At 45.7% G+C, this 16,553-nt stretch overlaps 1 protein-coding gene across 4 annotated transcripts in view; it reads right to left on the bottom strand.

Annotated features, from left to right (window-relative positions):
- LOC133356009 (uncharacterized) overlaps positions 1-16,553 on the bottom strand; it is a 46,956-nt gene that overhangs the window by 13,999 nt on the left and 16,404 nt on the right. For all 4 annotated transcript variants that reach the window (XM_061573501.1, XM_061573500.1, XM_061573499.1 and 1 more), the window contains exons 3-5: positions 4,139-4,212; positions 3,158-3,238; positions 516-560 (exon numbers count right to left, since the gene is read on the bottom strand). In XM_061573501.1, the coding sequence (XP_061429485.1) occupies positions 516-560; positions 3,158-3,238; positions 4,139-4,212 (200 nt within the window). The remainder of the gene's footprint in view (positions 1-515; positions 561-3,157; positions 3,239-4,138; positions 4,213-16,553) is intronic.

Raw genomic sequence — 16,553 nt, 5'->3', positions numbered from 1 at the left:
AACTGACACCTTTATACAAGGGATCATGTTTGCAATAACCACAACACAAGCAGTCAAAATGCAAACAAAAAAAGAGACAACTCTGATAATGATATGCACTGTCCTTGAAATCAATTGGTCCACACCCGAGACGTCAGTTTTGGTGCCAGATAAACGGGTAAAACGCCATTACTATATCTTGCTACTGGCAAAGGAGGTCTCATAATGTAACTGTTGTATTTCCAGATAGGGTAAAACATATTCTTCTATACTGATACTGGCAAGGTCAAGTAACAAAAGGATCAACACGTTTCTGGGTTGCACCACGAGTTTGTTCGGCGTGATGTCCGACGTTTCGCTGCACGTGCTGGGGCCTTCTTCAGGCCGAGCGAAACGCCAGGGGTCACGGCGTTTAGCACGCGGTGCAACCTGAAGGACGCAACCAACGGTCGGGGAGCTGTCGAGAACAACCGTGGGCAACGTTCAAATCTTCTCACGCGCGGCGACAATCATTGACAGCCGGATGACGGACGCACCTCTGTTGTTTGACGGGGGCCCGTTGTTTGCGCCGTTCTGCGAGTCTGAGGCAAAGCACAAAGGGGAATTAGCGAAGAGCACGCGAACCTGGGGAGTGCGGTGCGCGTGTAGGAGGTCACGGGGTTAACGGATGCCTCCTTGCGGCACGAGCGTCGCGTGTTGCGCTGCGCTAATTTTAAAGCGGGGACCATTTGTCAATTGCTTCGTTGTAAGCGAATTTTATTGGAATCCCCTTTTAATATGTATTTCGGTACTATCTTCACGTAAAGAGATATTATTACTCCTAAATATTTATTTAGGTCTTTGTTGGTGAGAGATTTGGACGGACGAATGGTTATATTTCTCATGAGTTCCGTGGTTTAGCAAAGGCTAGAGGTGCAATGCTAATCGATATTCATTGTTGGTCTTTACCAGAATCTGATTGATAGTATGCGTGTGCTCAAATGGTAGAGAAATCTTTCCTAAAGCCTGCTTGCTGCCCTGATCGGTTGCCTCCAATGTGTTCATTAATCCGCGTACCAATGATCTTCATGAACAATGAATACAGGCGTGATGAGAGGTCTGTCCTTCTACAAGCCGGTTTTGTTGTTGTTGTTATCATCCGTTACGAGACATTGCATTTCTGTGTAAACATTCCTTGAACAGATTTCGATTTAAAGCTTTCGTGACTGCAGGGATTCATCTTCTTGGTTCTTTCGGTAAAGCCACGTAGAAGGAAAATAATAAAATAATAAAAATCAAACATAATAAAATAATATAATTTGATAAAGTTGTATTTTTATTATTTTATTATGTTTTATTTTATTATTTTATTATTTTCCTTCTACGTGACTGAACCAAGAAGATTCCTTGAACAGGTCTTGCTCATCTTGTCCCAGCAGTTGGTGCCACCTTCTCTCACGATGTCCGCAGTAACAGCGTCCGCTCCAGGTGCTACCCCATCTACTCATATCGCAAAGGGCAGAGTTGACTTCTTCCAGTGCAACATTTGTGACTCTCCCCTCTTCATACGAATACTGGCCTCGCTCCTGGGCTCGACGCATTTCCTTTCCTACGGAGATTTGCACAACATCCCCGCCAACTACTTTTATCGATAGTTGCACGTCAATGTGCCATTTATCAATAGTTCAATGTCAATGTGTTATGCACCGATAGTTCAATATCAATGTGCCATTTATCGATAGTTCAATGTCAATCTGCCATTTATCGATAGTTCAATATCAATGTGTCATTTATCGATTGTTCAATATCAATGTGCCATTTATTGATAGTTTAATGTCAATGTGTTATGCACTGATAGTTCAATATCAATGTGCCATTTATCGATAGTTCAATGTTAATGTGCCATTTATTGATAGTTTAGTTCAATGTGCCATGCATCGATAGCTTAGTTCAATGTCAGTGCACCACTTATCGATAATTCAATGTCATTGTGGCCATTTTATTGAGGGCCTCCTACCGCTGTGTGGCGCCATCTTGGTGTGGTCTGGGACTATTTTGCTGTCACTGTTGCTGCCGTACCCAATATTGACAAATCGGGCTTAGATCTATATATAATGTATTTATTACGGTTATTTATATTCAGTGACTTGTTTACCTTTACTCTTTGGTTCTTTCGGTAAAGTCACGTATGTAGAGAAATTAATAGATCACGACGTTTCGATCGCCATACAAGCAATCGTCTTCAGGTGGGGAGACGATTGCTTGTGTTGGAATCGAAACGTCGTGAATTATTTTATTTTATTTTCTACCTATGTGACTTTACCGAAAGAACCAAAGAGTATGGATTCCTGCAGTCACGAAAGCTTTAAATCAATATCGTTTACTCTCGTCTTTATTTTGCACTGCTATCGTCTTTGTTGTTGTATTAGTTTTGCTGTTGTAACCCTCTGACTCCCCCCCCCCCCCCGGTCCATACTCGACACACCTGTGAAAAAGAGCTTCATAGCTCATCGGATTCCTCCAGCACCAAATCAAGATTCTGATTCCGATCAAGATTCCATCTGTATCGTACAGCTACGGTTCAGTGTCTCTCTCTCTATCCATCTCTCTTCCTGTGAAGGGTTCACAATTTTAAAGACAGCGGAGAAAGCCCCAACAGCGATAGCCGGAGCAATAGCGATCATATCAAACGGGCATCAATAGCGTGGCGGATATCAGAGCACGCTGTTCGTGTTAGCTGGCTTATTATGCCTTCGTCTTGGTTCTTTCGGTAAAGTCACGTAGAAGGGAAGTAATAAAATAAAAAATAAAAAATATCTTATTATATTATTGTATTATGTTTTAAAGAACCAAGAAGATGAATCCCTGCAGTCACGAAAGCTTTAAATCGAAATGTATTATGCCTTGTTAAGGAGAGGACTTTTAGCAGGAATATTAGTAGGGGGGCGGGGGTGGGGTGGGTGTGTTCGAAGATTCGAAAAAGTAGATAATTGATTTGCTTTTACGCGTAGAGACACACGTGGCAAATATGGTGGTGGAGGGGGGGGGGAGAAATTCGACGCGGATTATTGAAGAGCGGCGTGGAGTTGTCGTGCCAAGCGAGGGTCGTGGTGCGCCACCCACCCCACCCCCCCGTGCCCCCCCTCCCGTGCCCCCCCCCCCCGTGCCCCCCCAGAATCTGCCGTGTGACGGAACTCACAGACGCCGCCGCCTCCGTGTTCACTGGACTCGGACGACATGTGGCTGTCAAAGTCACTGGTCGAATCGGGCTCCCTCGAATCTTCAGAAACGTGCAAAATACACAAGCAAAAAATACATTCTTTGGGTATTTCGGTAAAGTCACGTAGATAGGTACAAATGAATAAAAATGATAAATATAGCATCAACAAAAAAACTATTTTTTGGTTTATGCGCTACGAACCCATCGACCGGAGTTCGATTTCCGCTCACGGCCAATACCAGTGACGATTATCTGAACCGCTCATGGGCCTCCCCTAGGTCGACTCAGCCTCAGATGAGTACCTGGTGCGGTGTGGTAAAACATCGCCACTGGGGAGACAAAGGCGGTCGGGCGTGGTGCTGGCCCCCCTCCCTCTCGTGTGCCGTGCCGGCTTTTGTAGGTGCTACTCGCTAACAGCACTTGCCCCAACAGTCTGTTAAGGCTATACGGGGGATCTTTGTATTTGTCTTTGTGTGTGTGTGTGAGCAGATTTGTTTAGCACCATGAGAACAATTGTTTAAGTACGCTTTATAAATGTAAATGATTATCTTCTTGGTTCTTTCGGTAAAGTCACGTAGAATGGAAATAATAAAATAATAAAAATAAAACATAATAAAATAATTCTCGCGACGTTTCGGCCACAACGCAAGCAGCCGTCCTCAGGTGAAGAACAGGTCTGTCGAGAAGACAGAGTCTGAAACGTCGTGAGAATTATTTTATTATGTTTTATTTTTATTATTGTATTATTTCCATTCTACGTGACTTTACCGAAAGAACCAAGAAGATGAATCCCTGCAGTCACGAAAGCTTTAAATCGAAATGTAAATGATTACTTAACTCTTTATTTTTTTGACACCGGGCACAAGGCTATGGGTGCGTCTCACGTCCCCGGGACCCCTTTATAACACGATCACACGTGTTTTCGGTGTGGACGGGGGGCCACCAAAGTCCACGATGTACCTTCCTCGGATGTGTCGATCGCGAATGGGGAACTCGGGGAGAAGAGCAGAGCCAGCACGAGGACGATCTCGAGGCTGCTCGCACACACGCACAAGCACCATGGGGGTTGGGGGGACCCATTAGCCCAGCAAATCTTCACGACATTTTCAGAGAGGGGAGGCTGGGGGTGGTGGCCACTTTCGCTGATGAGACATCGCAAGCGTGAGCGCCGCCACGCCGTTGAAACCATTTGTGGGTTGGTGACAGTAGCACGATGATGATGATGATGGAGTTGCGTCAGGGGCCGCGTTAAAGGCCATCAGGCGACCCGTCAGTCACCCCGCGGGCCTTGAGAAATGAAGAACGCTGCATTGGCCGCTTTCCATCTTCATCTCTTTTTTTTATTTCCACTTCGGCTACTTTCACGAGAAAAAAATTATTTGTTCATCTCATTTACAGCTGCGTGGTTGTTTTGGGGTTTAAAAAACAGAGAATAATCTCCGTTCGTAAAAGTTGAAGGCAGTATAGTACTATAGTAATAGAGCAAGTGTAAAATCACTGAACCGGAATTGATAGCTTGAAAGCATTTAGCGCGGGGCCCTTGAAAGTGCGGGTCCCGTAGCTACTACTACATATGTCGCTACTTGTGCTACGAGGATAATCCGGCACTGCTTCACACGTGACCTCTTACCCAGCACGAGACGAGGGCAGCACTTACCCATCCACCCCGCTGCAGGTGAGAAATGTTGGGCATATGGCAGTAAATAAACAGTATACGTGTATACACATTATACGTTTGAATTCTCAACGATGGTATTCGTTGAGGTTAAGTGGAAACAAAATAATTGTAACACATAGTTTAATCTTGATTTGAAGCTTTCGTGACTGCAGGAATCCATACTCTTTGGTTCTTTCGGTAAAGTCGCGTAGGTTTTATTTTATACCTACGTGACTTTACCGAAAGAACCAAAGAGTATAAACACGTAGTTTGTTGTGTGTAGTCATTGGGTACCAGGCTGAGACCATCAACTCAGTACTTTTCAGAATAAGGTCGAAAATCTGTTGACTGTAAATATATATGTGGGAGGCCCTTCTCAAATCCAAGGGCCCATTACGCCCATGCTGGATGCATCTCAATTGGCATTCTTTCACTTCGTTTATTAGAAAACGTGAGATTGAGTTGGTGCGCATTGCGCCATAGAAAACCGAGTTTATTGTTACGGTATTACTGTGTTGGGTGTCACGGTGACGAGATGTTAACTGCCTCGCCTGCTGTACAGGAGGTCGTGGGTTCGATCCCGATCCCGACCCTGACGTCTGCTGCTGTATATTTGGAGTTTGCGTGTCTCTCTCTCCGGGTTTTCCCTCCACAATATGAATCAACATCACGCGTTTATAGTGTTTGGCTGTTCTTCTTGGTTCTTTCGGTAAAGTCACGTAGAATGGAAATAATAAAATAATAAAAATAAAACATAATAACATAATTCTCACGACGTTTCGGCCACAACGCAAGCAGCCGTCCTCAGGTGGAGAACAGGTCTGTCGAGTATTATTTTATTATTTCCATTCTACGTGACTTTACCGAAAGAACCAAGAAGATGAATCCCTGCAGTCACGAAAGCTTTAAATCGATGTTTGGCTGTTCTACATTTCCCACGTGATAATCCACTTCGTTGAGCTATCATTTGTGCCCAGTCCGATTCAGATAAAATAAATATACAGCTCAGTGGGGCTTACGTGGTAAAATAAAAATTTGTTGAGTGTCATTGTTAAAAGTACGGGGCTGTAGTCGGCAATACGGGTGGTGTTCGCAATGATGTCCACAAGAGGGCGGATGCGGCCCAGTTTTTGACCGTCAACCATTCCTCCAATACAAACGAAACTATCCACAGCACTTCAAGAGCGTTGCAAAGTATATATCCCCAGTAAAGATTATACCAGTAAATATTATTGCAAAACACGTACATCAATAATACTGTGAGCTAAAAAAATGATACACATGAAAGGCGACGTTTCGGGAATTGCCCTCATTATTAGCGTGTGCTTTTACCTTATTCCCCGCATGAAAGGCACAATTGTATTTCCCTGTATTTTCGAGCAAATGTTGCGAGGTGCGTCTTATAATGCGGTAGCGGTCTGTGTGTGGTTTAGATCGCGTAAATATAAATGTGTCGTTAACCCTGCCACCACCCAACACAGCCAATTATGGAGTATTTGGCTGCTATAAATGCCCACGTGATAAGCCACTGCGTTGAGATTTGTGGCAGCCAGGTCTTTTCTGAAAAAATCAGCAATATAGCTCAGTTTGGCCTTACCTGGCAACATAAAACATGGTTTAGTTAAGTAAGGTTTGTCGCGAAAACACAACGTGCCAAGTGAGATACATCCGCCAGGGGCTTTGGTGACAATTAGTAGTTCACGTGACAACCCTCACTCATTGGCTGTGTCGGGTGGCGGTGGGTTGACGACACATTGATATTTACACGATTTACCCCCCCCCCCAAAAAAAAACCCTTTACCAGAATTTGTATGACGTTTTGAGCGGGTGAACCTTCTTTGCCGGAGCATCTTACAACCCAGATAATTCGGTAGGTCATCATCATCCCTCTTATCGAAATCGGCTCCGCTGCGTTAATAACACTGGTCAAACACACTTTTTGTGGCATAAGGTATTCCAACGGTTTTAAGGTAATTTTGGGGTGCTGATTCCAAATCTGGCATCAGTTTTTTTCTATCCCATCATGTTTTTCAGATATCAAATATTGAATTTTCAATAAAGACTGCAGAAGAAAAATATTAAATAAATGTGGATATCTACATAAAATGATATTATAAACACACTATCCGAAAAATACAGCACCATATTTTAACACTAATGCAGTCACTGACTCGCAACAACTTGCAATCATAAGTGACAGAGTTAATTTCGGGTAAAATCAATGAAAATGGGGTATGCCGATAGCATAAAATGAGATGTGATAGAGCAAATCTGAGATCAGATTTGGAATCAGCACCCTGAAATTAGTCTAAAACAGCTGCAAAAGTCCAGGCCAGAAAAAAATGTGTTTTGTGTTGACCAGTGTTATTAATCGAACAGCTGATCGGTGCACGCACTGGCGGCCGCTGTGGTCATGCCCCGTGCCAGGCGATGCAAGGACGGTCCGTACTGTCGTGCAGTCTAATCTCAAGGGGTAAAGGTGCAGCCCTGCACGTTTTTACTACTCTCACGTAACTGTTGGTAGAAGGGTTTCCGCTAGAGGGAGCTCTAGAGGGCCCCATCGAGGGGGGTATTTTTGGCCTCCTCTTCCACACTGGGAAGAGGTGTTCGAAGAGAAGAGGAGTACGCACACTTTACCCCACTACACGGTCAATGGCATCGCGCGCTTCTGCGGCCGTCTGGAACGCTCTCCTTTCCGATATTAGGAAGCCACTGGAGCTGAGCACTTTTCGATCATCTATATTGACGAACTCCTTTCTTGAGACCTGCTTGTTGTGTTTAGTTTGTTGTCCTTCCCCCGCACCTCCTATGAGCACGGTTGGCTACGTACTGTGCGAAAGAAGTTCAACATACATACATTCACCCAATGTGCATTGGTGCATGAGCTGCTTTAGAATCATATACATTTCTATTTTTTCGTAATCTTTGGGCTTCCTCACAGCCTGATATATATTGCTGTCTGTATCTCTACAGATCATGCATCTCTTGGGTGCTCTGATACAAATCCCCGAGTAAGCGTGATATTCAGACAGACAACAAGCTGGCAAAGCCAGGCATTAAAGGGAGCTTACTTTTCCAGGCCACCTGATACCCACACAGAATCAGAATATTTAATATTTATTCATAACGGAGGAATCCGATGAGCTATAAAGCTCATTTCACGTGTTTGCGGACAACGTAATGTATATTTTAAGAATCCATTGCCAAGCTCTGCTCAGTAACGACAGATTTGGGCGCTGGTTTTGTTAGGCCCTTGCGGTATCATAGTGATTGTGTTGTATTTTTTTTCTGTTTAAACTTTTTTTTTTATCTGTGAAGTATCCTCGGATTTTTGGACTAACGGGACGCAATATTTCCCCGGCGCGGCAATACGTAACCCCACGACTCCCACACAGAAATTTAACAGCGCACGCCTAACAAAGGTCAGCCAGGTCTTCCTCGTCAGAGATAATGCACCGGAATTGGCTCTCAACCTCTTTAAATCAACAGCGCTGGGTAGATGTTCACGGCGGCGACGGTGGCTGGGCGCGATGCAATGGCATCAGCGACCTTCACAGTACAGCGATGCGCGACTCCGCTGCTGCTGACCCTGTTGCTATCTGGGCTCGAACACTTGAACGTGACGATCGTAGTCGTTGCTTTGCATCTACATCGGCAGCCGTACAAACAGAATAAGTAATATTATAAAAAACTAAACAAAAAAACGCTTTTATGAAATGTACTAGTAATGGAAGAACTCCACGACTCCAGTAAGTGGATCTGAAGCTTGCCATAACGTAAGGGACCGTGGCCAATTACAGCCAACGTCAGTTGACCGTGGACAATTAGACCCAAGCCGAAACATAACATGTAAAAAATAATGTTTACAATTTTTTTTAAATGATAGAATATAGTATTGGCATCAATATGACATACCAAGTTTGCAGTCGATAGCACATTGGGAAGTTGGTTGAAATTGAGTTACAAGATATGAGGATACAACAACGACAACAACAACAACAGACAGAGTGAGTTAAATGAAAGCGTGTAAAAATAGAAGAAGCAGCATCAGCAGCCCGAATCTTCAGTCACTGGCTGTGACGCTGGCGAAAAGTTCCGTGCGACGCTAACAGCCAGGGGCGATGACTCGGCTGATGTGCCACTTGGCACGTTTGCTCGCTTAGCAATACGCGCCGCGTTCATTTACGACATGCGGGAGTTTAATATTTACACTGTGCACCGGGAGGGCAGCTGGCAACATCACAGCCTGTCGCACGAATGTCGCTGTCCCCTTGTGAACGCGTAAACTGCGGAGAGCGGGCAAATGGCTCTGAAGATTGGGAGACTTTTAACAGACGTGGTCATGTCATGCTCGACGTTGCAAGGCTCTCTTGTGCACACGGCGGCGTATAGTCGTGAGTGGGAACGAGTGTCGTTTTAACGTTCTGATCAGCCCCTAACGGACAAAGAGCTTTAGAGCTCATATGATTCCTCCATAATAGCGGATTTTTTTGGGTTCGATTGCGTAAATATAAATGTGTCGTTAAACCCGCCACCACTTGACACAGCCAATTAGTAAGGTTTGTCACGTAAATAGAACATGGCAATTCGTTACTTTGATAATAGGGTTTTCCCCTTTTTTCTGGCAACAAAACAGGTGTTAAGATGTTAAACACCAAACTGAAACCTTTTTACAAGGAATCGTGTCTGCATTAACCACAATACTTGTGGTCAGAATGCAAACCAAAAAACATACTCCGAGAGTATATGCATTGTCTTTGAAACTGATTGGTCCACACCAGAGACAGCTTTCTTTTGAGCCTCGTCTCAAACGGTGTTAGACCAGAGGACGCCAAAAGGCGTCCAGCCCAGAGACAATGCCACCATCAGAGTAATGAGAGCTTGGGGTGAGCAGCTACATCATGGGACCTCCTTTGCCAGTACCAAAACACCTATTCTCATATGTTTTTTGTTTTGCATTCTGACCACAAGTAGTGTAGTTAATGCAGATGTTGATCCATTCCTAATGTTCCACACAGACATGATTCCTTGTACAAAGGTTTCAGTTTGGTGTTTTAACTACTTAACATAGCTGTTTTGTTGCCAGAAAAAATGGGAAAAACCTATTCTCATATTTTGGTACTGGCAAAGGAGATCCCATGAATTCGTTACAAGTTCAGTACGTGTCGCCAGTAATTACATCCAGCATCATCATCATCAGGCGGACAGGATTGCTCCAGTATAAATAAATATTTTCATTCTGAATCTGACATGCATTCGCGGTTTGTACGAACTAAGTCAGTTTGACACCGCGTCTGTCCACGTGACCGCCGCATTCTCGGTGTTTCCCTGAGCCCTCAAACAATCAGAATATTATTCATAATCAACGTTTTTGGGTTTAGATCGCGTTATTTATAAATGTGTCGTAACCCTCCACCACCCGACACGGCCAATCAGTATAAACGTGTCACGTTGACAAAAGATAAATAGTTCACTGCTTTAGCCCACCGGTGTGTTGAAGCGTGAAACCACAACATTTACCATTTTTGAGTAGTACGACGTTTCGCTGGTAATTGCATCCAGCATCATCGGGCAATTCGCCGTTTCGCTGGATGCAATTACCAGCGAAACGTCGTACTCAACATTTTTAAATGTTGTGGTTTCACGCTTCAACACACCGGTGGGCTATGGCAGTCAACTATTTGTCTTTTGTCAACGTGACACTTTTTTGCTGATTGGCCGTGTCGGGTGGTGGAGGGTTACGACACATTTATAAATAACGCGATCTAAACCCAAAAACGTTGATTATGAATAATATTGGTCGCGAAAGCCTCACACGTGTTAATCAGAATGTTGACTAAGCACGGGGGGAAGCGACGGCGTTTTTAAAGCGCGCCGACAGTTGCGCACACGACGCTGCCGTTGAGCAGCGAGTGGGTCAGGACGCTGGACTTGCGGCAGCTGAAGCAGTAGCGCCAGGTTCATAAATCACCCACGGGCCTTCGCCTGCTAAGCCAGCGGTTATCGATGGGTACAGCAACGCTCAGTCCATGGACAGGCCCGCGTGCGGTCGGGACAAAGCGTGGGTCATCTTCTTGGTTCTTTCGGTAAAGTCACGTAGAAGGGAAGTAATAAAATAATAAAAATATAACATAATAAAATAATTATCACGACGTTTCGGCCACAATGCAAGCAGCCGTCCTCAGGTGAAGAACAGGTCTGTCGGGAAGACAGCGTCTGAATGAAACGTTGTGAGAATTATTTTATTATGTTTTATTTTTATTATTGTATTACTTCCCTTCTACGTGACTTTACCGAAAGAACCAAGAAGATGAATCACTGCAGTCACGAAAGCTTTAAATCGAAATTTAAAGCGGGGGTCCTTCCAACCTCTTCCAAGATATCTTGGGCGGCATGGAAAAGTCGACCAACATTGCTTTCGAGTGGAGCTCCTCTACTGGAGGCCCTGCCACCAGCAGTGGGGTAAAGGAGTAATTGCAGGGCTGCACCTTTGCCTTTTTATGTGTGTGTGTGTATATATATACAGAAACAAAGAGCCCCCGTATAGCCTGTAACAGACTGTTGGGGCAAGTGTTGTTAGCGAGCACCTACGAAGGCCGACACGGCACACGAGGGCGTGGGTGGCTACCACCGCACCCGGCCGCCTTTGTCTCCACAGTGCTGACGTTTACACACCGCGCCACGTACTCAGTTGAGGCTGAGTTGACCTAGGCGAAGGCTAAGGACAGATTCAGATATCCGCCGCTGTGATCGGTCGTTTAGCAGGATTCAAACTCGGGTAGCCAGGTTCACAGCTAACCACTTCACTTAGCCAACATAAGGATGCAATATTACTGTAGGAACCTCCTGGTTACACCAGCCCACAGGGGATTATTGCATCCAAAAATGGGAGGGGTGGGGCTGAGTGGAGGGTGGGGAGGGGCTCGGTGGGGAGGGTGGGGCTGGGTGGGGAGGGGTTGGTCACCCCGTGGTGCCCTTATAAAACTCAACGTTTAACCTACTCACGCTGGCTTGTGCCCGCCCTCACAGTTGGGCATATTTGCGGAATACACCACGCCGCCGTTGACCCTGGCCATTGACCGAGCAACCCAACGTTCCTACCAGCTCCCTCCGCAGGAATGTGTTTTCCTTCACTCCGGTGTCGTTTTTGTTGTTGTTGTTGCAGCTAACAGGAGAATCTTCGAGACGCGTGATTTTATGAAAAATCATTAAGTCGCCGTTGCAAGCTCCGTTGTTCGTGTGTGTACGTTTCATCACTTAGACGGTTGTCCGTTCCTGATCCTCCGAGCAGGACCCAACTACTGCTACTACGACTCTCACGGCCACGGCTCTTGCCCTCGGGTCTTCTCACGCGTCGCCCCAAGGGGTGGTCTGGAACGCCTTCGCCGGCGGTGATCCGGCACCGCTCGGGAAGGGTGTTGCAAGACTCAACTATTTTCTCACGGCTTTCACTGAAAACGTTATTGCATCGTCTTTGAGTTTTTTAAAAAAAATTTAGCGTACAACTTTTCGATGTCCCCCCCCCCTCCTCCCCTTGAGTGGAGGTGATTTTGCATTTTTTTAAAAAGGCGTTACGGTCTGACAATACAAAGCCTCTGCGTGAGAAATTGATGATGCGGTGGTGGGGGGCGGTGGGGGTGTCTGTTAACCTCGAGTTTACTACTACAGACGATGAATTTACTTGCGGCGAAGGTCCGCGAGTGGGCCGCGAAACGGCCAATTTTTTTCTTTTTAATCGACGGACGAGCGCAACGCTGGGTTGTTCCGGCGACCTGCTCGGCGGCGTGAGAATAAATAACCCCGTGTGTGTGTGTGCGTGTGTGTGTGTGCGTGTGTGTGTGTGCGTGTGTGTGTGTGCGTGTGTCTGTGTGTGCGTGTGTGTGTGTGCGTGTGTGTTCGTGTGTGCGTGTGTGTGTCATCTCGGTCATCTCAGTCAGTCGACCCGTAGCACCTAGGTCTGCCCCGTGACCTCCTTGCCAGCGGGCGTTCGACACTTCACGTGGCCTCAAGGTGCACATGGCCTGGCACAAGCGTCGTGGTGACGTCACCGCCACTTAGTGGCGAATGGCGGTTGTTGTTGTTGCGTGCGTGCGTGTGTGCGTGCGCGTGCGTTTGTGTGTGTGTGTGCGTGTGTCACGGTTGTGGAAACCGCCCATGTGTACCTTGGGGCCATTGTGACTTTGTGGCCTTGAAAAGCACCGAGGTAATGAGATTATGTTACGCTGTTGGCCTTTTTGTTGTTGTTGTTGTTGCGTCGAACGGGGTTTCCCGTGTTTTAATACGGAGAGCTCTGGCCAACTACAGTTCGTAAATCCGGCCAGCGTGTATTTACCAACAAGAACAAAAACTCGACTCGGCTGATGAGACCCAGAAGGTCAAACACTCGATGCAGAGGTTTTTGCTTTGCTCAAACAAATATCGTATCGATGTGGAACACCAATAGGCTCATCTTAAAACATAAAGGTGCATTTTATAGAGCGCCGTTCGTGCAAAATTGCATCTCAAAATTCGCGAAGGAACCACGGACTAAAAACTGGAATGCTGCCCGGGCGAGGTGGTGAGCCAGTGCCGACGATGGCGCCGCGGCTCTCCGCATTTACACGAAGACGCTTTCAGGCAAATTAGCGACGAGCGCTTACACACGTGGGAGGCAAACTGGAGCACCCCGTATAATATAAAAAATTGAAAAAACCCCAAGGCGTGTGCGCGAGGGGGCAACAGCTCGATCCCCATACAGAAGGGACAGACGATATCAGCCCACACTTTGCCGTGCTGAATTTTCTGCTGGCGACCACCGGGGGAATGGCATCTCGACGCTAACGGGCAGGATGTTTCGCGCAGTCATCCGCCAACCCTCGCCGCTGCCTTCCACAGAGCCGGGTGTTGAATGTATATTTGTTGAGCTTTTTTCACACGCACCTAGCCAACCGCTGCTGGTCGGAGATGCACGTGACAGGCATCCACGTGCATCGTAGCCACCACCTCCAGGCCGATGAACTGAAACATATTTTATTCATGCGTGGAGCCACAAAACAGAGTTCTGATTGCGTTTAGCTTTCTCCGTTAATACTCCGTGGCAATGCGTGACGCGTGTGTGTGTGTGTGCCTAGCCCAGGTGCGCGTGTCAACGTCCACGCTGGGTGTCGGACAAAGGTGGCTTTCGTGTAGGTGCAGTCCCCTTCACCGCGTAGCATCAACAAGGCTCGATTATTGCAACTCACTGCTCTACGGGACGTCTGGCAGACAAAAAAAAAACATTAGCAAGCTGCAGCGTGTATGCAATTCTAGATTTGAAGCTTTCGTGACTGCAAGGATTCACATTCTTAGGTTTTTTCGGTAAAGTCACGTAGGTAAAAAAATAAAATTAATAAAAGTAAAATAAGCCGCACCTTAACAACTCTTGAAACCTCCCATTTCAACCAGTCTACACAACAAAGGCTCATTCCTAGCAGCGTGCTTCAGCCGCACCGAACCTCACAATGGCTCCTCCCACCTTCAACCAGTATATATACAAGGACGGGTACTCTTAGAATTTCTCTTACTTGATACAGCAATCGTGCTGTGACGGTTCCACCTGAAGACGGAAGCTTGTGTTGCCTCCGAAACGTCGTGATTTTTATTTAATTTTTTATTTTACTTTTATTAATTTTAATTAAATTTTTTACCTACGTGACTTTACCGAAAAAACCTAAGAATATGCGTATGCGATTCTCTGGCGGCATGTATCCGTCCATGTCTGTCCAATGCTCACCGAGCTGCATTGGGTTCCGGTTGCAGAATGAATGTATTCTAAGATCGCACTCATCACGCACAAAGTGCTTGCCACAAATGAAACACAATACTTCGCTGATCTCGTGAAGGTGGATAAGCCATCACGCGAACTGCGGTCATCCTCGCAGCGGCTTTTGGCTGGCCATCGAAGAAAGACGGTGGTCAGCGCATCGCGCGCTTTCAGATGCGCTTCTGCGGCCGTCTGGAACGTTCTCCCTTCCGATATTAGGAAGCCGCTGGAGCTGTGCACTTTTAAATCGCCTAGATTGAACACTAATTTATTTCGAACTGCTTGTCGTGTTTAGTTTGTTATCCTTCCCCCCGCACCTCCGATTAGCATGGTTGACTACGTACGGTGTGAAAGAAGTTGAACATAGACACCTCACACGCGCCACAACTTCCGCAATAGATATTCACTGGCAGCAACTGATCCCAACAATGTATCGAAGCTCTATACAAAAGCCATCTTTGTCATGTATTCCCTTGTTTGTGTGTGTGTGTGTACAATCCCAGTGCCTATCAGTGAGAACGTAACAATGATAAAGAAACGTGCAAGGCTGCGTCTGCTTAAGCAGTTTTATGGAACAATTCGTCTCTTTAAAAAAAAAATTGAGTAAAAAAAACCTCCCACCCAGATGCCGTTCCGTGAAGGTCACGTAGCATGTGCAAAGTCATCATCATTTAAACACGTGGCATGCTCTTGGTGGCCGCTGCTAGTGGAAGGCATGTGGGTAAGTGAAATGTTTAGATGAACAATTATACTGAGCCTTGTCCATGATGTACGAACATTCCTAACACCGCTGCACGTTTTTTTGTTGTTGTTCTTGTCTCGCTCTTGTGGTTGCACGGCTCTTCGATTGTGCGTTTGGGTCCCCACCGCCGCGTGCTGTTCGGTACGAAGTCCAACGTTTCGCTCCGCTTGGCACAACACGGAACATGTGGCCGGTTGTTTCAACCGGAGTTCGAACTGCCGTTTCGAATGATAATTCTCTAACAATGCGTGGATAACATTTACGGACAACCTGGCGTGTCTGTTTTAGCACGTACAGAGAAACGTCAGGCATAGCGCCCGACAATAGACATTCACAATGAACACTATGAGACCTCCTTTACCAGTAGCAGAATATAGTAATAGGGTTTTACCCTTTTATCTGGTACAAAAACTGACACCGTTAAACAAGGGATCATGTTTGCTATAACCATAACACAAGCAGTCAAAATGCAAACAGCGCACTATTTTATTGATAAAAGGGTAAAAACCTATTACTATATTCTGATACTGGTAAAGGAGGTCTCATAGTGTAAATGCTCACCCCGAGCTCTCAATACTCTGATAGTGCGCTGTTTTTGAGTTGTACGCCTTTTGGCGTCATCTGGTCCAACACCAATGGAGACTAGGCTCTCAGAAAAAACTGTCTTGGGTGTGGACCAATCAACTTCAAGGACAGTGCATATCATTATCAGAGTTGTTTCTTTTTGTTTGCATTTTGACTGCTTGTGTTGTGGTTATTGCAAAAATGATCCCTTGTATAAAGGTGTAAGTTTTTGTACCAGATGAAAGGGTAAAAACCTGTTACTATATTCACAATGAAGGTTTTTGTTTGGGTAGATCGCGTAAGTATAGATGTGTCGTTAACCCACCACCATCCGACACGGCCTATTAGTAAGGGTTGTCACGTAAACAAAACGTGTCCAAGTGGTTACTACTTCAGCACACCGGTGTGTTGGAGAGTAAACCCACAACATTGGGAAGAAACAATTCTGACAAATCGCCTGATGAAGCTGGTTGTAATAACCAGCGAAACCTCACAGTACTCAAATTGCAAATGTTGGGCGTTTACTCTCCAACACACCTATTAGTGCTGAACTAATAACTAATTGGACACGTTTTGAAAATAGTTTTTTTACCCTTCTATCTGGCAACAAAACTGACACCTTTTTTTACAA

Source organism: Lethenteron reissneri, chromosome 52, assembly GCF_015708825.2.
Source record: "Lethenteron reissneri isolate LAM-NWPU_2019-01 chromosome 52, ASM1570882v1, whole genome shotgun sequence".
Lineage (NCBI taxonomy): Eukaryota > Metazoa > Chordata > Hyperoartia > Petromyzontiformes > Petromyzontidae > Lethenteron > Lethenteron reissneri.
The sequence above is the reverse complement of the archived record's forward strand: the minus strand, read 5'-3'. Positions and strand labels throughout refer to the sequence as shown.